We start from the raw sequence: 27,899 nt of genomic DNA, 5'->3' as shown, positions 1-27,899 counted from the left end.
TACAATAAAATAAGAAAATGAGGTAGAAAAAAAAAATATATATATATATATATATATATATATATATATATATATATATATATATATATATATATATATATATATATGTCTTGCAGTGATTTATAATTACGGAGAGCACTTCGAGAAAAATCGACTGTCGCAGTGTGCAGATGGTTTTACATACTGTAGCTTTAACACAAATATTTCTTCGCTAAATTTTTAACAGAATGCCTAAAAAATGTAAAACACTAATAATATATAAAATGAACGAGACTATTTGCCTCAATTAAAGTAATTACCTTTACAGAAACATTAGTGGGCAGGTGGGAACGAAAAGTCGTTTGTTGTTGTTGTTGGCCGGTAACACACGGCTGTGACACGGACCGAAAACATTAGCATCGTTAGCATTATCCGGTGCACGATCGTGGCGATTCGTAATTAACTACCTTTTCCCTACCTATGAAAAGCAGTGTGTGTGTGTCTTGACAGTGTCCATTCAATTTTTATTTATTAACATTTGTCGTCCGCCTTCCTTCTGCTTGGTTAGATACATTTATGTTGACGCTTCGTGACAGTCGTCTGTCTCGAGTTGAACGTTAGGACGGTTGGAAAAAAAAGCAAAAAAAAAAAAAAAGGAAGCGTAAAACACGAACCGCCGAGGTGTGCTTATACTAATGAATGTGTGCATGTGCGAGGTGCGCTGAAAATAAAGTAAAGTAAAGCAAAGCAAAGTGGCCGCGGTGTGGTCGGGCCCGCAGGATGAAGGCTGCGCGACCGACCGTTTTATCCAACCGCGATTGCATTAACATTTACGACAATCAGACCCACAAAGACAAGGTTTGTACCATTTTTGTTGTGTGTTTACAGCTTGGGGATGTGATATCAACTGTGAAGCTATACATTTGATGACTTAATTAAGGATAAGAATTGGTGTTTACATGTGCTTTTATGTCCTGGTGTTTACCTGTTAGATTTTGCAGAGCATGAATGTGCTTTTAATACCGGATGTACAGGTCTTTGTGAAGGTTTTACAAAGAATGTGCTTCAGAAAATCAGGTTGTAGGCTTTTAACAACCATTTTATGTTAGGAAGTGAGAGCAGTGCTCTCCGTAGCTGTTAAACCATTGTAATTGTGCTTGCCCACAAAGTGTTCCAGACCCTCCATTCATCACCATCAACAATGTTACCTTGGAAGTTGTAAGCAACTTTGACTAAAAACAATGCATTAAAATTGGAATTAAAATTGTGAGTCTTTCTGAATGTCTGTCCTGTATGCCCTGGACATGAAAATCTGCCAAAAAAAAAATTTGTTTAATTTTTTTGTCAGAATTGTGTTCATTTGGTTTAATGACATGAGTAATATCGGGATCCAACATCAGCAACACAATCTCCTTCCGAGTAGAACTCAATCATGGACTCGGCAAAGCAAGCAACATTGTGTCCAAACTGAGCAAGAGAGTGTTGGAGAACAAAGCATGATCAGAGAACACCAAGATCCAAGTCTACCAAGCTTATGTTCTTAGTACATTACTGTATGAAGTGACGCACGGCCGACTTACATGAAGGAAGAGCGTCAACTCAATTCCTTCCACATGATATGCCTCAAGCGCATCATGGGAGCTTAGTGGCATGCTGGAATCACTCATGGTGCACTGTTGCAGTGTATGAAAATACCCAGTTTGTTCTCCTTGCTCAGTCAGCAACGCTTATTCTGGCTTGGCCATGTTAGCCACATGGAAGATGGAAGGATGCCAAAAGACATGCTGATTGGACAACTGGCCCAAGGAACTAGACGTGTTGGATGCCCCCTACTGCATTATAAAGACGCCTGCAAAAACAACCTGAAATCTTGTAACATTTCATTGACAAGCTGGGAAACACTAGCCATGGACTGCTCTGCCTGGCGCCAGTTAATCTGAGCGGGCACATTGCTCGCCGACTCTGAAAAAGTCAAAAATACACTCAACAAAAATATAAACGCAACACTTTTGGTTTTGCTCCCATTTTGTATGAGATGAACTCAAAGATCTAAAACTTTTTCCACATACACAATATCACCATTTTCCTCAAATATTGTTCACAAACCAGTCTAAATCTGTGATAGTGAGCACTTCTCCTTTGCTGAGATAATCCATCCCACTTCACAGGTGTGCCATATCAAGATGCTGATTAGACACCATGATTACTGCACAGGTGTGCCTTAGACTGTCCACAATAAAAGGCCACTCTGAAAGGTGCAGTTTTGTTTTATTGGGGGGGGGGGGGGGGGATACCAGTCAGTATCTGGTGTGACCACCATTTGCCTCATGCAGTGCAACACATCTCCTTCGCATAGAGTTGATCAGGTTGTCAATTGTGGCCTGTGGAATGTTGGTCCACTCCTCTTCAATGGCTGTGCGAAGTTGCTGGATATTAGCAGGAACTGGTACACGCTGTCGTATACGCCGGTCCAGAGCATCCCAAACATGCTCAATGGGTGACATGTCCGGTGAGTATGCCAGCCATGCAAGAACTGGGACATTTTCAGCTTCCAAGAATTGTGTACAGATCCTTGCAACATGGGGCCGTGCATTATCCTGCTGCAACATGAGGTGATGTTCTTGGATGTATGGCACAACAATGGGCCTCAGGATCTCGTCACGGTATCTCTGTGCATTCAAAATGCCATCAATAAAATGCACCTGTGTTCTTCGTCCATAACAGACGCCTGCCCATACCATAACCCCACCGCCACCATGGGCCACTCGATCCACAACATTGACATCAGAAAACCGCTCACCCACACGATGCCACACACGCTGTCTGCCATCTGCTCTGGACAGTGTGAACCGGGAGTCATCCGTGAAGAGAACACCTCTCCAACGTGCCAAACGCCAGCGAATGTGAGCATTTGCCCACTCAAGTCGGTTACGACGACGAACTGGAGTCAGGTCGAGACCCCGATGAGGACGACAAGCATGCAGATGAGCTTCCCTGAGACGGTTTCTGACAGTTTGTGCAGAAATTCTTTCGTTATGCAAACCGATTGTTTCAGCAGCTGTCCGAGTGGCTGGTCTCAGACGATCTTGGAGGTGAACATGCTGGATGTGGATGTCCTGGGCTGGTGTGGTTACACGTGGTCTGCGGTTGTGAGGCTGGTTGGATGTACTGCCAAATTCTCTGAAACGCCTTTGGAGACGGCTTATGGTAGAGAAATGAACATTCAATACACAAGCAACAGCTCTGGTTGACATTCCTGCTGTCAGCATGCCAATTGCACCCTCCCTCAAATCTTGCGACATCTGTGGCATTGTGCTGTGTGACAAAACTGCACCTTTCAGAGTGGCCTTTTATTGTGGGCAGTCTAAGGCACACCTGTGCACTAATCATGGTGTCTAATCAGCATCTTGGTATGGCACACCTATGAGGTGGGATGGATTATCTCAGCAAAGGAGAAGTGCTCACTATCACAGATTTAGACTGGTTTGTGAACAATATTTGAGGAAAATGGTGATATTGTGTATGTGGAAAAAGTTTTAGATCTTTGAGTTCATCTCATACAAAATGGGAGCAAAACCAAAAGTGTTGCGTTTATATTTTTGTTGAGCGTACAAAAGATATCGAAAGAAGTCTGCTACCATTGCTAACCACCCTTCTGCACCAGACTTTATCTGCCCACACTGCAACGAGGGCTGTCACTTATGGATTGGCCTCTGCAGTCACACAACAAGGAAAACCCGTAACGTCTAACAACCTTAGTGCTTTATGGGTGGTCTTTTGAGACTGAGCTGCCAAAGAAGAATACATACAGTATAAAATTATATAATAATGTATATAGTACACTATTATACAAATAATGATAGTTTATGAGTTCAGTGGTATGAATATTTCATGAGGTGAAAGCTGGAACATACCATTCAACGAGGCCTCATTGAATGGTATGTTCTAGCTTTCACTAAATTCAGTATTCGTTCCATTGACAGAATGTTAAAAACATTCATCATTTGTTTTATATAACTGCTAAAATAGATCCTTGTCATTTGATATTTTATTAATTTATAAACAACAGAAAAGGGACTTACATTTTGGTTTCACTGCTGCTTAACAGTCCAATGCAAACTTTAAATAGCAGTCCAAAATTGTGACGATGTAGTCCGTGATGCTGTGTACTGACTTTGTGAACCCCCCCCAAAAAAGACTTTGTGTAGTTCCTCAGTCCGGCGAAAAATCACGTCAGCCTTTCATCCTAACAGCAGTTCATGCCTTCAGGCGGCTTAGAGCGGAGTGGATTTGTTTTTGTGTGTGTGTATGTTAGAAGCATTGACACCGTCAATTAGCGCTTTCAAATCGTCGGCCCTCAGCAAAACATATTCCGCATGTTTAGCTAAGTTCTCTTATACTCACTCGACTGGTAAGCACTGAAAGCCAAGATAGGCATGTCCCAACTTGTCCTCTAACACTCCAAATCGGAGGTGTTCCTTTGTCTCGCTTCATCAGCGAATCGGTCGTGATGCGCGAAGCCTCTGCGCAGCTTTCCATGACAAAATCTCTTGTTAAAAGTGAAATCTGCTGGAAAATGGCTGATGTCCAGCTCTTTTGATAACCAGAGAAAGAGCACACGACGGTCTCGTATCCACAGAGCCATCAGCTTAGAAATGATCCAGTGGTTTGTGCCGCGATGTCGTAGCTCGGAGCGCGGCGCACCGACCGTCCTTAAAGGGGTCCTTAAAGCTGTAGTTAAAGTCCTTATTCTCTGTGAAGCCCGTAAAATTTTCATCGAAAGCCAGATAAATTTTTCGAATGGTTTCCAGGTGCCAGTCTCTAACAGCTTCTGAAAAAATTCTGATGGAAATAAAGTCCTTTTCATTCCGCCATTTCCAGACAATGAAAATCCAACGAGGGGGTGGGACCACTCCTTCCACAAGGCGTGCTCACAGGCAAATGACGTCACCGACAGGCGTGGAAAAACTCACGCATGCGCACGAGGGTTCAAGCATGTCTGACGTAAAAACATATGAATGAAATCCATATAGTTTTTTTTTAAAAATTAAAAGGACCGTTATTTTATGGACACACCACATATATCATATAGCAGATGAACACACTGAGAAGTGAAATGACGTTTCTAGTGTTTACAGAAAGTGTGCAATAATTATTTAAATAAAATCAGGCAGGTGCATAAATTTGGGCACCCTTGTCATTTTATTGATGTGAATACATTTAGCACTAATTATTTGAACACAAAATTGGTTTGGTAAGCTCACTGACCCTTAACCTCCTTACACAGGTGAATCCAATCATGAGAAAGGGTATTTAAGGTGGCCATTTGCAAATGTTTCTCCTCTTTGAATCTCTTCTAATGAGTGGCAACATGGGAGCCTCTAAACAACTCTCAAATGACCTGAAAACAGACTGTTCAACATCATGGTTTAAGGGAAGGATACAAAAAACTATCTCAGAGATTTCAGCTGTCAGTTTCCACTGTGAGGAACATAGTGAGGAAATGGAAGACCACAGGCACAGTATTAGTTAAGGCCCGAAGTGACAGGCCAAGAAATATCTCAGATAAGCTGAAGCGAAGGATGGGGAGAACAGTCATAGTCAACCCACAGACCTGCTCCAAAAACCTACAACATGATCTTGCTGCAGATAGTGTCTCTGTACATCGTTCAACTATACAGCGCACTTTGCACAAGGAGATGCTGATGAGAGAGTAATGCAGAGGAAGCCTTTTCTGCGTACACCCCACAGAGTTGCTTGAGGTATGCTAAAGCACATTTGCACAAATCAGCTTCATTTTGGAATTAGGTGCTGTGGAATGATGAAACTAAAATTGAGTTATTTGGACATAACAAGGGGCCGTATGCATGGCTGAAAAAGAACACAGCATTCCAAGAAAAACATTTGCTCCCTACAGTAAAATTTGGAGGTGGTTCCATCATGCTGTGTGGTCTGTGCAGGTACTGGGAATCTTGTTAAAGTTGAGGGTCACGTGGGTTCCAGTCAGTATCAGCAGATTCTTGAGAACAATGTTCATGAATCAGTGACAAAGTTGAAGTTGCACCAGGGCTGGATCTTTCAACAAGACAACGGCCCCACTGCTCAAAATCTACTAAGGCATTCATGCAGAGGAACAAGTACAATGTTCTGGAATGGCCATCTCAGTCCCCAGACCTGAATATTATTGAAAATCTGTGGTGTGATTTTAAGCGGGCTGTCCATGCTCGTAAACCAACAAACCTGAGATGTTTTGTAAAGAAGAATGGTCCACAATACTTCAACCAGAATCCAGACTCCCATTGGAAGCTATAGGAAGTGTTTAGAGGCTGTTATTTCTGCATAAGGAGGAGCTACTAAATACTAATGTATTTTTTTCTGTTGAGGAGCCCAAATTTATGCACCTGCCTAATTTTGTTTAAAGAATTATTGCACACTTTCTGTAAATCCTATGAACTTCATTTCACTTTTCAAATATCACTGTGTTTGTCTGCTGTATGGTATATTTAACTGAAATTGCTGATCCAAACAACCAATGATTTATAAAGGAAAATCATGGAAATCACCGGGGTGCCCAAACTTTTAAATACAACTGTAGTTTTTTAATATACTAGGGTCAAGATTAGATTTCTTAAGTCATGGTTTAATCACTGCAGATTTGAAACATTTAGGAACAGATCCAGAGGTTAATGACACATTAATAATATTTATGTGAATTGTTTTCCTTGGAAGATTCTCTTTGCCCATTTATATAAAAATGTGTTTGTTTTTTTTCTTTCTTTTTTTTTAATTCTCCATAGGATGACGTTGAGACAAGTGAACTATATGATGCTGTTCTGACTGGGGCTGTCAACCAGGAAAAAAAACTTCCCACAAAAGCTTCCCCTCCTGTTCAGGAGTCACCAGCTAAGCAAGAAAACAGTCAGCCAGGACCAATAACTAAACAAGGAACAAGGTCTTTAAGGCAACTTTCTTTATATGTTGGCAATTTTCCATGGGTAAGTAAAAAGTGGTTTTGTGTGTGTGTAATATATAAAATTTTATTTTTCTAATTTGAACGCTGTGAAAATTGACCAGCGCAGAGAGAGTGAAGCAGCAGGGTCTGTGAGAGGCGGCGCTAGGGGAGCATTGAAGGTGATAGAAGAGGCACTTTGAAGAAGCCAGACCATCATTCAAACTGAGATGCATCTGCATAAATCCGATAGCATTCGGAATTGAAACCACCTTTACGAGGTCTGTTAGAAAAGTATCCAACCTTTTTATTTTTTTCAAAAACCTGATGGATTTGAATCACGTGTGCTTGCATGAGCCAACCTTGAACCTTCGTGCGCATGCGTGATTTTTTTCACGCCTGTCAGTTGCGTCATTTGCTTGTAAGCAGCCTTTGTGTGAGGATGGGTGGAGTCTTTCGTCGTTTTTTTCTTTGCAAGGAAATGGCGGAATGACTGGAGCAGCGTGACTGCATCAAATTTTGCCAGTAACTGGGCGACAGCCAAGTGGAAACCATTCGGATTATTTAGATGGCTTTTGGTGAGGATTCTCTGGGCATCACACAGATTAAGGAGCGGTAAAACCGGTTTAAAGATATCCGCACAACGGTGGAGGGCGCACCACGCTCCGATCGGCATCAGCACGCTGAAACGACCGGATCATTTCCAAAGTGAACGCTGTGGTGATGTGGGACCGTCGTGTGATTATCCAAGAAATTGTGGAAGAGGTGGACATCAGCACATTCTACTGTGAAAGAAGATTTTGCCATGAAAAGAGTGGCGGCGAAATTCATCGGCACAAAGCTGATGGTGCAGCAACAGCGCCTCCGTGTTGACGTCTCACAGGACATGTTGTAACATGCCCAGCTCGTCAACCATTCGGAAGATTCAGTTGGTTTTCGGTGGCTTCTCAGTCGTGTGACTATCCGAGAAATTGTGGACAAGCTGGACATGTCAGGCCAATATGGGTGAAATATGCTCTCTCCTTCTAGTCCCTGTCAGTACTCTAGCTGCAGCATTTTGAATTAACTGAAGGCTTTTCAGGGAACGTTTAGGACAACCTGATAATAATGAATTACAGTAGTCCAGCCTAGAGGAAATAAATGCATGAATTAGTTTTTCAGCATCATTCTGAGACAAGATCTTTCTAATTTTAGAGATATTGCGCAAATGTAAAAAAGCAGTCCTACATATTTACTTAATATGCGCATTGAAGGACATGACTCAAAAATGATCAAAAATGACTCCAAGATTTCTCACAGTATTACTAGAGGTCAGGGTAATGCCATCCAGAGTAAGGATCTGGTTAGACACCATGTTTCTAAGATTTGTGGGACCAAGTACAATAACTTCAGTTTTATCTGAATTTAAAAGCAGGAAATTAGAGGTCATCCATGTCTTTATGTCTGTAAGACATTCCTGCAGTTTAACTAATTGGTGTGTGTCCTCTGGCTTCATGGATAGATAAAGCTGGGTATCATCTGCGTAACAGTGAAAATTTAAGCAATGCTTTCTAATAATACTGCCTAAGGGAAGCATGTATAAAGTGAATAAAATTGGTCCTAGCACAGAACCTTGTGGAACTCCATAATTAACCTTAGTCTGTGAAGAAGACTCCCCATTTACATGAACAAATTGTAATCTATTAGATAAATATGATTCAAACCACCGCAGCGCAGTGTCTTTAATACCTATGGCATGCTCTATTCTCTGTAATAAAATTTGACGGTCAGCAGTATCAAAAGCAGCACTGAGGTCTAACATAACAAGCACAGAGATGAGTCCACTGTCTGAGGCCATAAGAAGATCATTTGTAACCTTCACTAATGCTGTTTCTGTACTATGATGAATTCTGAAACCTGACTGAAACTCTTCAAATAGACCATTCCTCTGCAGATGATCAGTTATCTGTTTTACAACTACCCTTTCAAGAATTTTTGAGAGAAAAGGAAGGTTGGAGATTGGCCTATAATTAGCTAAGATAGCTGGGTCAAGTGATGGCTTTTTAAGTAATGGTTTAATTACTGTCACCTTAAAAGCCTGTGGTACATAGCCAACTAATAAAGATAGATTGATCATATTTAAGATCGAAGCATTAATTAATGGTAGGTCTTCCTTGAGCAGGCTGGTAGGAATGGGGTCTAATAGACATGTTGATGGTTTGGAGGAAGTGACTAATGAAAATAACTCAGACAGAACAATCGGAAAGAAAGAGTCTAACCAAATACCAGCATTACTGAAAGCAGCCAAAGATAACAATATGTCTTTGGGATGGTTATGAGTAATTTTTTCTCTAATAGTTAAAATTTTATTAACAAAGAAAGTCATGAAGTCATTACTAGTTAAAGTTAAAGGAATACTCAGCTCAATAGAGCTCTGACTCTTTGTCAGCCTGGCTACAGTGCTGAAAAGAAACCTGGGGTTGTTCTTATTTTTTTTCAATTAGTGATGAGTAGTAAGATGTCCTAGCTTTACGGAGGGCTTTTTTTTATAGAGCAACAGACTCTTTTTCCAGGCTAAGTGAAGATCATCTAAATTAGTGAGACGCCATTTCCTCTCCAACGTACGGGTTATCTGCTTTAAGCTACGAGTTTGTGAGTTATACCACAGAGTCAAGCACTTCTGATTTAAGGCTCTCTTTTTCAGAGGAGTTACAGCATCCAAGGTTGTGCTCAATGAGGATGTAAAACTATTGACGAGATAATCTATCTCACTCACAGAGTTTAGGTAGCTACTCTGCACTGTGTTGGTATATGGCATTGGAGAACATAACAAAGAAGGAATCATATCCTTAAACCTAGTTACAGCGCTTTCCAAAAGACTTCTACTGTAATGAAACTTATTCCCCACTGCTGGGTAGTCCATCAGAGTAAATGTAAATGTTATTAAGAAATGATCAGACAGAAGAGGGTTTTCAGGGAATACTGTTAAGTCTTCCTCTAAAGTGGTGGGTGGACTCATTTACATTTTGAGCAAAGCCAACTGAGTCTAATAATAGATTAAATGCAGGGTTGAGGCTGTCATTCTCAGCATCTATGTGGATGTTAAAATCGCCCACTATAATTATCTTATCTGAGCTAAGCACTAAGTCAGACACAGAATCCACAGAGAAACTCACAGTAACGACCAGGAGGACGATAGATAACAACAAATAAAACTGGTTTTTGGGACTTCCAATTTGGATGGACAAGACAGAGTCAAGCTTTCAAATGAATTAAAGCTCTGTCTGGGTTTTTGATTAATTAATAAGCTGGAGTGGAAGATTGCTGCTAATCCTCCGAATAATCCGAATGGTTTCCACCTGGCTATTGCCCAGTTAGTGGCAAAATTTGATGCAGTCGCGTTGCTCCAGTTGTTCCGCCATTTCCTTGCAAAGAAAAAACGCCGAGAGACTACACCCATCCTCGCACAAAGGTTGCTTACAAGCAAATGACGCAACCGACAGGTGTGAAAAAAATCACTCATGTGCACGAAGGTTCAAGGTTGGCTCATGCAAGCACACGTGATTCAAATCCATCAGGTTTTTGAAAAAAATAAAAAGGTGGGATACTTTTCTAACAGACCTCTTATATGTGGCTTGAATCTGATTTGGAACAAATCACTTTTTTTTTCTGTTCAGACTATCAAAAAAAATCAATCTATATACGATTTGGGACATGTCAAAAATATGATTTGGACTGGGACTCTGAAAGTGGCCAATGGCCCCTAAAAATATCCCCATAAAGACTGCGTAAGCTTGTAAATGATTCATGTCGTACTGAATTTGTCCTGCTTGTGTCATGGACGCTTTTTAACGATAAAGTAGCGGTGCTGTTGAATAGAACAAAATATATGGAACAAAATGCACAATATGTGATGCCACTCATACAGTGAGCTTGTTCTATATACCGTGAGACAAATAATATCACGTGACATACAATTCACCAATCAAATGACAAAGATCTGTTCAGGTTTCATACTGTTATTTAATTGTTCAATTGCTAGATCATTATATATTAAATGTTGTGATATTTGTTCCTTTTACTGGATGATGTTTGAGTAGTTGGAAATGCAGTACTTCTAATAAACACAACACACATTTTATGGAGGGTGGGTGTTGTCCAGGATAATACACTCGCCAGCCACTTTATTAAATACACCTTGTTAGTTCTGGGTTGGACCCCCTTTTTCCTCCAGAACTGCCATAATTCTTAATTGCATAGATTCAACAAGGTTTTGGAAACATTCCTCATAGATGTTGGTCCATATTGACATGACAGCATAACGCAGTCGCCCATTCAACCAGTCTGCCCATTCTCCTCTGACATCAACAAGGCATTTTCATCCACACAACTGCTTCTCACTGGATATCTTCTCTTTTTATGACCATTCTCTGTAAAGCCTAGAGATGGTTGTTTAGTGAAAATCCCAGTAGATCAGCAGTTTCTGAAATACCCAGACCAGCCCGTCTGGCACCAACAACCATGCCGCGTTCAAAGTCCCGTAAATCTCCTTTCTTCCACATTCTGACGCTCGGTTTGAACTTCAGCAAGCCATCTTCACCATGTTTAGATGCCTAAATGCATTGAGTTGCTGCCATGTGATTGGCTGATTAGCTATTTGTGTTAACAAGCAGTTGAACAGGTGAAGCTTCGGGCTAGCGGCTGGTGTCGCAGACCAAACAGTCCCCTCTAAAAATTGGTCTGCCCTGCCTTCACTGTGCCTTCACTGCACATGCATCTGAGACTCTGAGTCTGACTCTCTTCACACAAAGCGATCAAAGGGAATATGTGATTATTAACCATCAGATGACAAATTAAAACCTCTTACATCATTCTAAAGTCAGTTCTAAGCAGACACGGGCCGTTTTAAGCAGAAATGGGGTGATAATCGGTGAATCGCTACTGATGCTCCAAAATGATGTTGGAGCAGCAGTAGCAGCAGCATGTCTGACTCAGACGTGCTGCTGTGGCACGTTGATTGGTCCCCTGTCTTTTACAACCCCTGGCAAAAATTATGGAATCACCGGCCTCGGACGATGTTCATTCAGTTGTTTAATTTTGTAGAAAAAAAGCAGATCACAGACATGACACAAAACTAAAGTAATTTCAAATGGCAACTTTCTGGCTTTAAGAAACACTATAAGAAATCAGGAAAAAAAAATTGTGGCAGTCAGTAACGGTTACTTTTTTAGACCAAGCAGAGGGAAAAAAATATGGAATCACTCAATTCTGAGGAAAAAATTATGGAATCATGAAAAACAAAAGAACGCTCCAACACATCACTAGTATTTTGTTGCACCACCTCTCGCTTTTATAACAGCTTGCAGTCTCTGAGGCATGTACGTAATGAGTGACAAACAGTACTCTTCATCAATCTGGCTCCAACTTTCTCTGATTGCTGTTGCCAGATCAGCTTTGCAGGTTGGAGCCTTGTCATGGACCATTTTCTTCAATTTCCACCAAAGATTTTCAATTGGATTAAGATCAGATCATCAGGGGGAGTTTTCCTTACCACTGTCAGCTGTGTGCTGGCTCTAGGCCGTTGGTAAGGAAGACCTTATGTGTGTGAAGCACCTTGAGGCAGCTTTGTTATGATTTGGCGCTATATAAATAAAATGAATTGAATTAAATTGAGTGTAACTAATAAGTGGCCTGTGAGTGTAAGTGAACTTGTGGATCAACTCATTCATTTTGGACATATATTCTTGGAAATATAGATCTATGAGAAAATCATTCAGTAATGTCATATATTTATATGTTAATATAAATTAAGGTCATATCTCTCCTAAAGGAATTCTTTACGCCTTGTGGTAGCAGGCGGACATTGAGGAGCTTGTTGATGGTCAAAAGCTGCTGTTTATTTCACACAGTTGTGTTTCATTGGTTTTGACACCAGTGAGGCTATACGTTTGTAACTTGATAAAATTACAAATTGTGTACTTGTTAATTTGAGGATATTAAGAATGTGTTTGGATGAGGTTGCATGTTGTAACATCAGCATTCCGTAGTAATTTCTAGTTGCAGTTTCTGTCTTCTACCACTAGATGTTGTGCATCCTCCTAATCAGAGCTGTGCATATATTTATACACATTTCTGAGTCTAAATACAAGTTGATAAAGTCTGTATTTTGTGTAGAAATGTTTGTTCACGCAGTCTAAGCACAAATCTATGAGGCCCCTGGAGAGCACACTTGTTTCATGGCCTCTTGCTATTGTGGATGTATATGACATGCAGAAATCTAGACCTTAAATGTCAGAAACGTCCTATTTTTCAGTTGTGTTTCTAAGAAATATATTAAAAAACACTGATATTTGGAACAACAATGGTATTAACAGAACCATTGTAAAAACCTTGGACACGTACTGATATTGGGTTTTCCAATATGAGCAAAATTACTATATCTTTAGGTTTGGGCTTTCCAGTCTTTGACAGATGTGATCATTCTCTGTTTGGATTCTGATTACAACCCCTAGCAAAAATTATGGAATCACAGGCCTCGGAGGATGTTCATTCAGTTGTTTAATTTTGTAGAAAAAAAGCAGACATGACACAAAATTAAAGTCATTTCAAATGGCAACTTTCTGGCTTTAAGAAACACTATAAGAAATCAAGAAAAAAAATTGTGGCTGTCAGTAACGGTTACTTTTTTAGACCAAGCAGAGGGAAAAAATATGGACTCACTCAATTCTGAGGAATAAATTATGGAATGACCCTGTAAAGTTTCATCCCCAAAACTAACACCTGCATCACATCAGATCTGCTCGTTAGTCTGCATCTAAAAAGGAGTGATCACACCTTGGAGAGCTGTTGCACCAAGTGGACTGACATGAATCATGGCTCCAACATGAGAGATGTCAATTGAAACAAAGGAGAGGATTATCAAACTCTTAAAAGAGGGTAATCACGCAATGTTGCAAAAGATGTTGGTTGTTCACAGTCAGCTGTGTCTAAACTCTGGACCAAATACAAACAACATGGGAAGGTTGTTAAAGGCAAACATACTGGTAGACCAAGGAAGACATCAAAGCGTCAGGACAGAAAACTTAAAGCAATATGTCTCAAAAATCGAAGATGCACAACAAAACAAATGAGGAACGAATGGGAGGAAACTGGAGTCAACGTCTGTGACCGAACTGTAAGAAACCGCCTAAAGGAAATGGGATTTACATACAGAAAAGCTAAACGAAAGCCATCATTAACACCTAAACAGAAAAAAGACAAGGTTACAATGGGCTAAGAAAAAGCAATCGTGGACTGTGGATGACTGGATGAAAGTCATATTCAGTGATGAATCTCGAATCTACATTGGGCAAGGTGATGATGCTGGAACTTTTGTTTGGTGCCATTCCAATGAGATTTATAAAGATGACTGCCTGAAGAGAACATGTAAAGTTCCACAGTCATTGATGATATGGGGCTGCATGTCAGCTAAAGGCACTGGGGAGATGGCTATCATTACATCATTAATAAATGCACAAGTTTACATTGATATTTTGGACACTTTTCTTATCCCATCAATTGAAAGGATGTTTGGGGATGATGAAATCATTTTTCAAGATGATAATGCATCTTGCCATAGAGCAAAAACTGTGAAAACATTCCTTGCAAAAAGACACATAGGGTCAATGTCATGGCCTGCAAATAGTCCGGATCTTAATCCAATTGAAAATCTTTGGTGGAAGTTGAAGAAAATGGTCCATGACAAGGCTCCAACCTGCAAAGCTGATCTGGCAACAGCAATCAGAGAAAGTTGGAGCCAGATTGATGAAGAGTACTGTTTGTCACTAATTAAGTCCATGCCTCAGAGACTGCAAGCTGTTATAAAAGCCAGAGGTGGTGCAACAAAATACTAGTGATGTGCTGGAGTGTTCTTTTGTTTTTCATGATTCCATAATTTTTTCCTCAGAATTGAGTGAGTCCATATTTTTTTTCCCTCTGCTTGGTCTAAAAAAGTAACCGTTACTGACTGCCACAATTTTTTTCCCCCGATTTCTTAAAGTGTTTCTTAAAGCCAGAAAGTTGACATTTGAAATGACTTTGGTTTTGTGTCATGTCTGTGATCTGCTTTTTTTTCCTACAAAATTAAACAACTGAATGAACATCCTCCGAGGCCGGTGATTCCATAATTTTTTGCCAGGGGTTGTATGTATCCTCAGACTAGTCTAACTTTGTAATACCAGTCTTTATCTGTGAATTGCCTCTAGAGCAACTTCTTGTTCTGTATGTGTTATGGTACTGTGTGTAATTATCTGCCTTCCTTTTCTCATTATTTCTCTCTCAATGGCTGCTGCTACCTCTAGTGGACATCTGATACAGACATTTTCTGCTTGGCCAAAAGCTTGGGTGTGAACACCATAACAGAGATTAAATTTGCAGAGAACAAAGTTAATGGCCAGTCACGAGGGTAAGCAATTGTGAACATTTTAAACATGAATTAACTTTTAAAATATAAGTATAAATATAAGCTTGTTGTGTACAGTTCAAAGGAAAATAAGTTTTGGTGTATTGTTAATTTGGCTTTCTTTGATAGTGTGTCTATATGTACATGCTTCTTTTTTCTACTTTATAGCTATGCAGAAGTAGTGGTGTCTTCTGAAGACTCACTGAAAGTATTGCTGGAGAAAATCCCACAGTGTGAACTTCATGGAGAGAGGTTGAATTGTCGCTTTGCTACTCAGCAGAACCTCAGTGTGTTTGAGGATGTAGCAAATAAACGTATGTATCATACTGCTCATTTTTTATTATTCTTATTACCTTATCTAAATACAGTATGAATCTAAATGTCAGGAAGAATGTTTTTCTATTAAATTTATATATACATATTTTATAGGTTTGCCTCTTCGGGATAATTCAAAAGATTCAAAGGACTCTAATTCTACAACAGTGGAGGCCGCCCCACAAGTTCAGTCCTCGTTTCTTCCTCCACCTCCATTTGTAAACAGGCCCCCTGTTGTACCCAGCCCTTTTTTTGGTCAGCCACCTCCCCCTTTCCCGCATATACCAATACCACTAAACATCCCTCCTCCTGTGCTTCCCCCAATTATTCCCTCCTCCCGCCTCTTATCACTACCCAGCCAGCGCCTAGTCTGCATATAAATCCAGCGTTCTTCACCCCAGCCCAGGACAGTCACAGCACTCGAACCTACAGTCAGCAGAAGTAAGATCTACTTCTTCATAATCTAAATCTTGACAATTGCTTTTTATACTCTAAATGAGACCAGATTAATGAAGCTGTTGGATGTTAGTAGCAGGAAAAGATTAGGACACAGAATGGAGCACATACATGTTCATTAACATGTTAAAGGTTTTTAAAGAATGCATTGGGATTAAACGTCGTCCAAACATTTGCTGTAGCATTGTGTTTTAGGACCCTTGACGATTTAGCCAGCGAATGCCAACTTCTGAAAAATTTGTGGAACACACTGGATGTATTGAATAAGTTATGCAGCTTTCACATATGACACTTTATCCAGAGTATGCTGGCAGTCTTGTTTCCACCAAGCAGTCTGGGCCGGTATGGTACGGGTGTAACAGTTAAGTCTGACTTCGTTTGCATTTCCACCGCCGGCAGAACCCTTTTGTTTGGCAGGTGGAACATGTAGATATTGACAACCACATCACTGACCACGCGTACGCCGTCATGCGGCCTGTCCCCTCCACATAGAGGCTAAACATAGTAACATTTTTTATATTTTATTTTTGTCTTGGTGGATCTGGGGATTTATTCTCATCACATGCAGAATGCCGAAGAGTCGACTGATGGCTGTGATAAATGCTGATGTGAATGAATGAGGCGCTGTGGCTCTTTCACCTTTTTAAAATAAGTTAATTGTCTTGTTGTGGTGCAAAGCGCCACTATTTTCTGGTTCAGGCTCAGAAACGCATAAAACTCAGAGGGACCGCTTTTAAAATGCTACATTTCTTCAGTCACGATAAAATAAAATATTTTCAATGTCCTTTTACAAAATCAGGACGCTTTATGTGGATAAGTTTTTGTCAGGCTGTGATGATGAATTTGATTGAAATGAACTAGAAAATTAAGACTTTATATTTTCTCCATGTGTTTATGGTTTTAATATTTGTAACAGTCTGAACTGTTCGCATGACTGCAGCTTTTAGTTCTTCAACCAGTCATTGGACTGCATCAATGGCCATATTTCAGCTTATGAGTAATTTACAAGAAATACGTGTCAACAATCATATAACTTGCCTACAACAAATGGCCCGTGTATGCGGGACGTATCAGCCATAAAACTGGCATGCGTCGAAAATATTGTGCATGCCCAAAATTTTTCAATGTATTCGCCGTATTATGATGTATATCAACGTGCCCTTGACTTACACAAAACTTACCCATAACTTACTAGACGTACGCCAGCATTTTTAATGTGGTCAGCATACATTGGCTAAATGGTGTGACAGGCCAGTAACACCCATGTCACACCTTGATGAGCGTGGCTGAAGAAACATAGCCTTTTAAAAGAAGTACCCCTGTATTTTGTCTGCTCCCCCCCTGCGTTTCTCAGCCTGAACCAGAGGATGCTGGGGCTTTATTCCACAACAAGAAAATTAACTTATTTTAAAACGAAAGCGTCACTGCACTTCATTCATTCATGTCAGTGTTCAACACAGGCATCAGTTGATTCTTCAGCATTCTGCATGCGACAAAAATAAATCCCATGATCCACCAAGACAAAAAAAAAAATAAAATTAAAATGACTTTGTTTGGCTTACGCGTGGAGGGGAGAGGCTATGTGCGCGGGAGCTCGATGATGTGCTTGTCAGCATCTGCGTCTTCTGCTTGCCAGATAAAAAGATTCTGCCCACAGTGTAAATGCAAACCAAGCCAGAATTAACCATTTCAACCTGTACCATACTGTGCCTTATCACATATTACGACAAAAATCTGCCCTTTACTCGTAAACCAGCCCTCATGAGATACAAGAAAAAATAGGGCTGATAAATCACACTTTCCTATCAGTTAGTTTTACTGCCTTGGAAACTGTGACGATAAAATCAGGGCGATACAAATCTTAAAACAGGGCGATACAAAAAAGACATACCAGGCTTTGTATCACCTCGCTTTTCATCCAATAAGGAGCCCCGGTTTGTCAGCCCCACTAATGACACCCCCCCATTTTGTGTTACCCTGTTGACAAGTGCAGGATCCTGATACAGGCTCCAGATCATTTCATTCAACCAAGATGTCTGATCAAGGTGAGAGAGTTTTAGCCTCCCTAACAGGGAGAATTCTACAACGCAAGTTTCATGCAGAAGGTGTGAGACACCAAGAAGTTAGTGAAGAGGACACTCTTCACTAACTCTTCATTCTTCACTTCATTGAATAGCTGAGTGGAACCAAGAAGGAGAAGAGAGGGCTCCTTGTTCTTTCTCTGACGGAAATTGACAAATGGAGTTGATGATAATTATATGGTTCTTATTCTATATTTTTGTTGTAATATGTGATAAATATCTTACTACATGTCTGTTTATGTATCACGCCCTGTATCATGCCCCGATGTATCATACATCAGGGCGTGATACATAAACAGACATTTGATAACCTTATCAATACATGATTTGGTACCAACATACGTACCAACCCGGAACGCTCTGTGGAAAAGGGGCTGTCAGCATGCTCTGGTTAAATTGTCATGGTGTGACAGCTGCATAACTTATTCAACTTATTCAGTGTATTCCTCAAATTTTTCATAAGTTGGTATACACTGGCTAAATCGTCAAGGTGTGACAGGGTCCTTAGTAAGAATACATGACCGTGTTCATATGAGTCTGTCAGCTATGTTTTTTGTGTTTTGCCAATAGTGATGGAGAGTTTGGAGAGTTAATGAACAGAAACAAAGCTATTGCCAGCAGTGCTATTACCAAGGCCGTGTCTGGAGCAACTGCTGGTAGGTTACAGACGTGTCACGCACACATTTTTCAAACAAAAACTTTAGTTCTATACAGATGAACATGTTGTGAATATTACTGTAATGTGTCTAAGAATGTCTGCACGCTTCATTCTTGGTAAAATGATTTCTAGCTTTGAGTTAATCAGCAAACCTTTTCCAGAGGGTGCTCTTAAAAAAAGTTCTCCATAATCCCATACCTAAACATGACCTTCATCTTCTCCCTTTTCTGTGTGGTGGTGGATAATCAGATCAGATCAGGTCAGGTCTGGGAGCATTCACTGGTGCCACATGTTGCCGCATCTACCACACGATAAAGTTGTCTGGATGACACCCACTCAGGCAGACAGCCATTCCATCTCCACCTCTCAAAAGTAACAGTCTGTCGTCCCCTTGGCCTTGGTCATCCCCTTGGCCTTGATTGTCCCCTTGGCCTTTCCAGTTGCTGGGGTCCTCGATGCAAAGGCACCTGCCTACATGCTGAATCATGACCAAAAAAAACACCACGTGACTAAAATTTCGTAGCTGGCATTTCTTCACAGTGTTCCTCATCTGAGTCTCAGTAAGTAACTTCATTTGACACAAAGTCATTCCAGTGGACCCTAGTAGCAAACAGTGGCCATTTAATCACTGTTGGGCACATTGACCCCAAACTTACTTTTCACTTTGTTGCTGTTGCAGTTTACGTTAATGATAAGTGACAACAGTTGTGAGGGGTTGTGTACAAAGCTAAAAGTGGCCACTGTAGTGGTATCCACTCTGGTGATGGCTGTTATTGCTCATATTGTCTACTGTTTCCTACAGAAACCGTGCCATTGTGTCTCATATCAAGTCACAAGTGAGCACACATTATTGTGGCCACTCTGCACATGCACCAAAAGGACAAACACGTTCAGTGTCCTGTTGGATCATGGCTTGTGACACCAGCATGAAAGAAAATTTATTTTCAGACCACCTCTGTCAAGGAGGTCATGTTTTAGGTCCTGTTTATCTGTCAGCAGAATCACTTAATATCTGCACAGCCAGTTTAAAAGGGTTGAGCAGAAAAACTATTTGTTTATTTTGACTTACCATCAGTTTATCCACAAAAATATTACAGCAACATTGATAAGCATTAAGCATTGTACAAGCAGTTTTCATATACTGTGTCTATGATAATGCAAAATAACCTGCATGATTAGATGAGTGGTATAGCGCCGCATGCGGACAGGGAATGCGCACCTTAAAGTACTCTGCCTAGCCTCTAGTTTCCAAAGTGTATCTATTATTTCTATCACGTCATAAAAAGAGCTCCTGGTAACATTCAAGAAGGTTAAAAAAACGCCTCCTTGTAGACTGTAAAGTTATATGGTACTGCTGTCTTTATCTAGTGTACTTTTATAGGTTTATTTATTCAGACAATGGGAACACAACCTAGCTGTTGTTATATCAAATAACGTTGCTAACATAGAGGACCCACCTTTAAATCAGTCTACTTTCTAGCAGGTACCTGTCTCCAAATCTGAATTATTAGTAATGTATGTTCTTTGGGCTTCTCCTGTTTTCCTCGATGTCTCCACAGCAGATCTGATGTGGACCTGCATGTTGATTTGGAACAAGTTTAATGTCGGATGCCCTTCCTGATGCAACTCCACATTACACGGAGAATGGGCAGGAATGGTCTTGAACCAGGAACCTTCTGCTCTGGAAGCAAGCTCACTTGTCTACCATGCTGACTCCAAATCTCTATAGTCATCATAAATTAAGATTTTAACTGTTTTTATGCACCCAGATTTCATAGTGAGACCGTTAGTGGACCTCCTTAAAATGGTCCATGATGTTCAGCCTTTTTAGTTCTGTGATTAAAATATCTAAAGTGAAGCCAGTAGCTATGTTTCAATTACAGATTTGTGCAAAAGTTAAGCAATAGTTTCAGAATGTCGACAAAACATTATAGCGAAATCACAGCGTTTCCACTGACAGGTGTAATCTGACTGCTGGGTTTTGAACTTTCGCAATACTTGTAATTCCAGCAGGGGCCTAGCGTAAACTGTAATAGTCATTGCGACAGATGGGTGTCTCGATCAGTGCGGCCCATTTTGTATCCTTTTCCACCACACATGCAGCGTGGAAACACATTATTAGTAGCTTAGCTTCTACTGTTAATGAAGTCAACATTTTTCACACTTTCTTAAAAATACCTCTATCTTGGATAACACAAGCATCTTTTCTAAATGCAGGAGACCTACGGATGGCTATGGAGACACTTCTAACTGCCATTGCTATCATTAAGCAGTCCAGAGTGTATGGAGATGAGCGATGCCAAGCCCTTGTCACATCACTCAAAGACTGCCTCATTTCCATCCAGGGCAACTATGGGTACAGGTTAAAATGTCTTCTGACTCCAATACAAATGCAGTGTCACAGTTCTCGTGCTGTCTGCATGCTCGTGGTAATATCAAATTGTCTGCAGGAGTAGCAGTGGTTCGAGGGAGAGAGAAAGGGAGCGGGACAGGGGACGGGACAGAGAGCGAGACAGAGAGAGAGACAGAGAGCGAGACAGAGACCGCGAAAGAGAGGATTCATATGGCCGAGAAGCTGCAGGAATGTCTCGACGGCACCGAGAGCGTTCATGGAGTTGGGAGAGGAACAGGGAGCGCACGGGGGAGCGAGACAGGCACAGAGAACACAGAGATCGATACCGCTAGATTGGTAAGATGTTCACACAACACAACTCTGTCTTCTATTTCATTGACGACAGCATGAACTAGTGTTGAACTAGGGGAGGTGATGGTCTAGTGGTTAAGGCATTGGGCTTGAGACCAGAAGATCCTTGGTTCAAATCCCAGCCTGACTGGAAAATCACTAAGGGCCCTTGGCCTAGAGCTCTGACTCTTTGTCAGCCCGGCTACAGTGCTGAAAAGAAACCTGGGGTTGTTCTTATTTTCTTCAATTAGTGATGAGTAGTAAGATGTCTTAGCTTTACGGAGGGCTTTTTTATAGAGCAACAGACTCTTTTTCCAGGCTAAGTGAAGATCTTCTAAATTAGTGAGACGCCATTTCCTCTCCACCGTACGGGTTATCTGCTTTAAGCTGCGAGTTTGTGAGTTATACCACGGAGTCAGGCACTTCTGATTTAAGGCTCTCTTTTTCAGAGGAGCTACAGCATCCAAAGTTGTCCTCAATGAGGATATAAAACTATTGACGAGATAATCTATCTCACTCACAGAGTTTAGGTAGCTACTCTGCCCTGTGTTGGTATATGGCATTGGAGAACATAAAGAAGGAATCATATCCTTAAACCTAGTTACAGCGCTTTCTGAAAGACTTCTACTGTAATGAAACTTATTCCCCACTGCTGGGTAGTCCATCAGAGTAAATGTAAATGTTATTAAGAAATGATCAGACAGAAGGGGGTTTTCAGGGAATACTGTTAAGTCTTCAATTTCCATACCATAAGTCAGAACAAGATCTAAGGTATGATTAAAGTGGTGGGTGGACTCATTTACATTTTGAGCAAAGCCAATTGAGTCTAACAATAGATTAAATGCAGTGTTGAGGCTGTCATTCTCAGCATCTGTGTGGATGTTAAAATCGCCCACTATAATTATCTTATCTGAGCTAAGCACTAAGTCAGACAAAAGGTCCGAAAATTCACAAACTCACAGTAACGACCCGGTTACTCTAATCTGACCACTTTTTTAGTAACGAGTAATCTAACGCGTTAATCTTTCCAAATCAGTAATCAGATTAAAGTTACTTCTCCATGTCACTGTGCGTTACTATTATTTTTCATTGTGGGTCGATAGCAGCGTTAAACTTGGTCTGTGGGCAGGAGGTCGGGGTTCGATTGAACTGCACACTTTAAGTGAGCTGTGAGCTTTTCATCCGCGGTTTTTTGCAGCTGCTCGACTTGTCGTCTCTTAAAGCACGGTGATCAGCACACCTGCACTGAGCTTTACAAAGACATTTTTATACTTTTTTTCCTCCTTTATTTAGAGCTGAGCTGAGCCGCTCCATATCTGCACGTTAAAACAGCTGATCCTCCGCGACGCGTCAACAACTAACACTATTTTCCACTCAAATGCACCTAAACTCTCTTTCTGAGGACCACATGATGTGAAAACACAAAACTTTCTTACCTGTAAATCTGGTCACATTTTCTGCATAAATAAATGTTATCCATTCTTTGTGCTCAAACGCCAAAGCAAGGGTGAATCCAGATGGAATGGGGGCGTGGGGGAGGGATGTGCCCCCCTCACAACACCCCTAGATTAAAGGTCCAGTTTTGAAGCCTTTTTTTTACTACAACTACTAATACTACTTAAAATAATATTAATTTCTACAAGTAAAATATTTAGAGAGAATTTAAATGTTAGAAAAATGCTAGAATGAATTTAATAGTTACATTTATAAACAATGTAGGTTCGAAATTGCAAGTTTTACTGTTACAGTGCTGTCAACAGTTAAATATGAGGTCAAGAAAGAGGTCTTTATTTTACTTTTTATAAAACAAGTATTTATTTTCATTGAAGTCAAGAAAGGGTGACTATAAAGTAAGTTTTGGCAAAACAGGTATCATTGTCATGTTGAGGTGGCAGAGTGTTGTCGGCAGCTGGGAAAAGTAACTAAAAAAAGTACTAGTAATCTAACTTAGTTACTTTTACAATTGAGTAATCAGTAAAGTAACTAAGTTACTTTTTCAAGGAGTAATCAGTAATTGGATTACTTTTTCAAAGTAACTGTGGCAACACTGGTCACAACATAAGTTGACCCAAGGTGCTTCACATGAGTAAGGTCTAACCTTACCCACCAAAAGCATGTCTGATCTAATAATTGGATTATGTAACGCTTAAACAAATGTCATGTAATATTGAATAATGTGGCAAATTCTTTTTTAGCATTTTATGTAATTGTTGCCCTGTGTGGACTTCGTTAAGGAAGCTGTTTCATTGCAGTCTGGTCAAAGCTGGCTTCACACTGATATACCAGTCACACCAAATTTAAGATGTAACTAGTTGAAGTTATGAACCTGTTCTAAAGACATGTTACACAGCAGTAACCCTCTTAGTTTGTGTTATGTATATTTTTGATAGTGATAATAGATAATATAATGCCACCACGTACAAGCCCTGGCAAAAAGTATGGAATCACCGGCCTCGGAGGATGTTCATTCAGTTGTTTAATTTTGTAGAAAAAAAGCAGATCACAGACATTACACAAAACTAGTCATTTCAAATGGCAACTTTCTGGCTTTAAGAAACACTATAAGAAATCAGAAAAAAAATTGTGGCAGTCAGTAACGGTTACTTTTTAGACCAAGCAGAGGGAAAAAAATATGGAATCACTCAATTCTGAGGAAAAAATTATGGAATCATGAAAAACAAAAGAACGCTCTAACACATCACTAGTATTTTGTTGCACCACCTCTGGCTTTTATAACCGCTTGCAGTTTCTGAGGCATGGACTTAATGAGTGACAAACAGTACTCTTCATCAATCTGTTTGTATTTGGTCCAGAGTTTAGACACAGCTGACTGTGAACATCCAACATCTTTTGCAATATTACGTGATGATTTACCCTCTTTTAAGAGTTTGATAATCCTCTCCTTTGTTTCAGTTGACATCTCTTGTGTTGGAGCCATGATTCATGTCAGTCCACTTGGTGCAACAGCTCTCCAAGGTGTGATCACTCCTTTTTAGATGCAGACTAACGAGCAGCTCTGATTTGATGCAGGTGTTAGTTTTGGGGATGAAAATTTAGAGGGTGATTCCATAATTTATTCCTCAGAATTGAGTGATTCCATATTTTTTTTTTCCCTCTGCTTGGTCTAAAAAAGTAACCGTTACTGACTGCCACAATTTTTTTTTTCCTGATTTCTTATAGTGTTTCTTAAAACCAGAAAGTTGCCATTTGAAATGACTTTAGTTTTGTGTCATGTCTGTGATCTGCTTTTTTTCTACAAAATTAAACAACTGAATGAACATTCTCCGAGGCTGGTGATTCCATAATTTTTGCCAGGGGTTGTAATTCCGTTCTCAGTGTAAGCTCAGAACTTGGAATTTTTCAACCTCTGACTAGGAAAAATCAAAGAAGTCTGATTTCCGTTTACGATTATTTAAAAAAAAAAAAGAGGCCTTTTCTGTCATGTTATGCTTTATCCATTGTATTGATCATAATCTTTATTGTTCTTTTTCACTCCTCTGATTCTTCAGCGACGTACGTCTGTACTGTCACTCTACATTTGCTGTTGTTAGAAAAGCATCAAACCAAACCTGGAGACAGTCACCCCCCCCCCCCCACACACACACACACTCTTTATGCATCACCATGCGATTAAAATTTACATAATTAAATAAAAGTTACACCTTTCCACTTCTGAGGTACATCGAATAGGTCATAACAATAGTAACTAGCGCGTTGCCCGTGGGGATCCATGGGCTCTAGATTGGGTAATGTTTATAAAATAGGTAGCTCACATTTTTCAAGGGTGGTAATAAATTATCCAAAGTTTCTATAATGAATTAGAATGGTGTGTGTGAGTCAAGAATGTTTTTAGAACCTTAGACCTCAGCAGTTATTAGAAGAACACAGCAATTGATTTCCTGTTTATTACATCATTTTTATGTTAATTTACTAATATCCATAGTTTCTCCAAAAATATTAGTCCTCTCAGCGTTCCATTTTGGCAGCATTCATCCTTGATCCAAAATACATAAACATACCAAACAGCAAATATCAGCTCTCCCCAGTTTCTCTGTGATCAAAGCCAAACACACGCGTACACACACACAGAGGCCACTTGGCAAATATAAGATGACAGTTAACACCAGCAAACACTTTTGACATGAGGTACATGAGGTGAGGTACAGAAATCATGCTTGGATTTTTTTTGTATACGGTTTACAAAAATGTGCTTTTTCTCCCCCAGACTTGGTCTCCTGTCATGGGGAAGCAACCAGAAGACGGGATTTCTGCACCAATTTGTATGTAATATGGAGGAATCTGTGTTGAGATTTAAGTGTATTTCTAAAACGGTAACATATAATTTTAAATTTTTTTTTTTTTTCCTTTTACCAGTAGTCTGTGAGCACACGGAACGTTCATCTGTTGAGAAAAGTTGAGAAAGTCTGTTGAGATTTGTTGCTGGGACAACAGATTTTAAAGCTTGCATGCGTAGGACACCTTAAAACCTGTCATACAGTGTAATGTTTCATCACTTTTCTTTTGTATTAAATCAACATTCCCTGAAAATGTAACTCCAGTGTGGTATTTAAGCTTTTCTTCATCAGATCATTGAGGGATACAGACATGATGTAGTTTTATTTCCAGGACTGTGATCTAGATTTTCATCTGAAGCAGTGTCAAATGTGTTACATGTGGATGATATGTGTATATCTGATGTCAGCATTGATGGTTAAAATGGTTAAACAGTTTTTGAACAATGTGACCAACTGTTTACACGTAGACAAAATAATTTTAAAATGAACTCTGTCATGCACCCATTGTTTTTCCCCATGATCAGAATTTGTGTCCCCACAACATTAACAGTTGATGTTGACTTGTGTTGCAGGTGCACTACGTACAGTGAATCCGGAAAGTCTTCACAATGCTTCACTTTTTCCACATTTTATGTTACAACCTTATTCCAAAATGGATGAAATTCATTTTTTTTCCTCAGAATTCTACACACAATACCCCATAATGACAATGTGGAAAAAAGTAGCAAATTTGTTTAAAAAAAAAAAAAAACCTAAGAAATAACATGTACATAAGTATTCACAGCCTTTGCCATGAAGCTCAAAATTGAGCTCAGGTGCATCCTGTTTCCACTGTTCATCCTTGAGGTGTTTCTACAGGATAATTGGAGTCCACCTGGGGTAAATTCAGTTGATTGGACATGATGTGGAAAGGCACACACCTGTCTACATATAAGGTCTTACAGTTGTCAGTGCATGTCAGAGCACAAACAAAGTGTTAAGTCAAAGGAATTGTCTGTAGACCTCTGACACAGGATTGTCTTGAGGCACAATGGTAGAGTGGCCAGACGGAAGCCACTCCTTAGTAAAAGGCACATGGCAACCTGCCTGGACTTTGCCAAAAGGCACCTAAAGGACTCAAACCATAAGAAACAAAATTCTGATGAGTCTGAGTGAGTCAAGTCTGATGAGACAAAGATTGAACTTTTTGGTGTGAAAAGAACTATCCCTGCATGTCCCCACATAATTTTCAGTCATCTGTACCACATACTCGGTATAAATTGTTTTCTGTGTTCATGTTGTCTGACGTGATGGCCTGGGGAATCCCAGCTCCATTGCCTATTATATGGATTTGCATATTTAAATAGGGGCATGGCCAGGGCAGAGTTTGGTGCATGTGTGCTCAATCCCACATTCAGTGGACTATAAATGGAATGTGCTTGGAGCCATGCTTGCGCACTTTGATACATCAGGATATTTTTCTGCTTATGCCAGTTTCTGGGTTTTGGTGTACACCATGTTTCAGTAGGAAATCCATGGAAGCCTTTGTACATGAGGCCCCAGATCTGAATCTGATGGAACATCTTTGGAGAGATTTGAAAATGGCTATGCACGAACACTCCGTATCCAACCTGATGGAGCTTGAGAGGTGTTCCAAAGAGGAATGGGCAAAACTGCCCAAAGATTGGTGCACCAAGCATGTAGCATCATATTCAAGATTTGAGGCTACAATTGCTGCCAAAGGTACATCAACAAAGTATTGAGCAAAGGGTGTGAATACTTATGTACATGTGATTTCTTAGTTTTTTATTTTTAACAAAATTTCAAAAATTAAAAAAAAAAAACTTTCATGTTGTCATTATGAAGTATCGTGTCGTATTTTGAGGTAAAAAAAAAAAAACGAATTTACTCCATTTTGGAATAAGGCTGTAACAAAAACAAAAAAATGCGGAAAAAGTACTGTGAATACTTCCTGGACGCACTGTGTGACAAAAACAAGAATGGCAGAAGGTGGAGTTCAACCTTTAGAAGAATTCAGCTGGCCTTACACTACACGATGATACAATGCAACACTGACTTATCATA

General features: G+C 40.1%; 1 protein-coding gene across 1 annotated transcript; it reads left to right on the top strand.

Annotated features, from left to right (window-relative positions):
* Positions 1-612: 612 nt before the first annotated feature.
* LOC117528776 (cleavage and polyadenylation specificity factor subunit 7-like) lies at positions 613-26,088 on the top strand. The gene is given in 10 exon segments (XM_034191404.1): positions 613-837; positions 6,777-6,974; positions 15,247-15,350; positions 15,516-15,661; positions 15,777-15,997; positions 16,000-16,103; positions 18,767-18,855; positions 21,075-21,219; positions 21,308-21,546; positions 25,766-26,088. Coding segments are annotated over 9 exon segments (1,320 nt in total). The 5' UTR covers positions 613-759; the 3' UTR covers positions 21,543-21,546; positions 25,766-26,088.
* Positions 26,089-27,899: the final 1,811 nt, after the last annotated feature.

Source organism: Thalassophryne amazonica, chromosome 2, assembly GCF_902500255.1.
Source record: "Thalassophryne amazonica chromosome 2, fThaAma1.1, whole genome shotgun sequence".
Lineage (NCBI taxonomy): Eukaryota > Metazoa > Chordata > Actinopteri > Batrachoidiformes > Batrachoididae > Thalassophryne > Thalassophryne amazonica.
The sequence above is the reverse complement of the archived record's forward strand: the minus strand, read 5'-3'. Positions and strand labels throughout refer to the sequence as shown.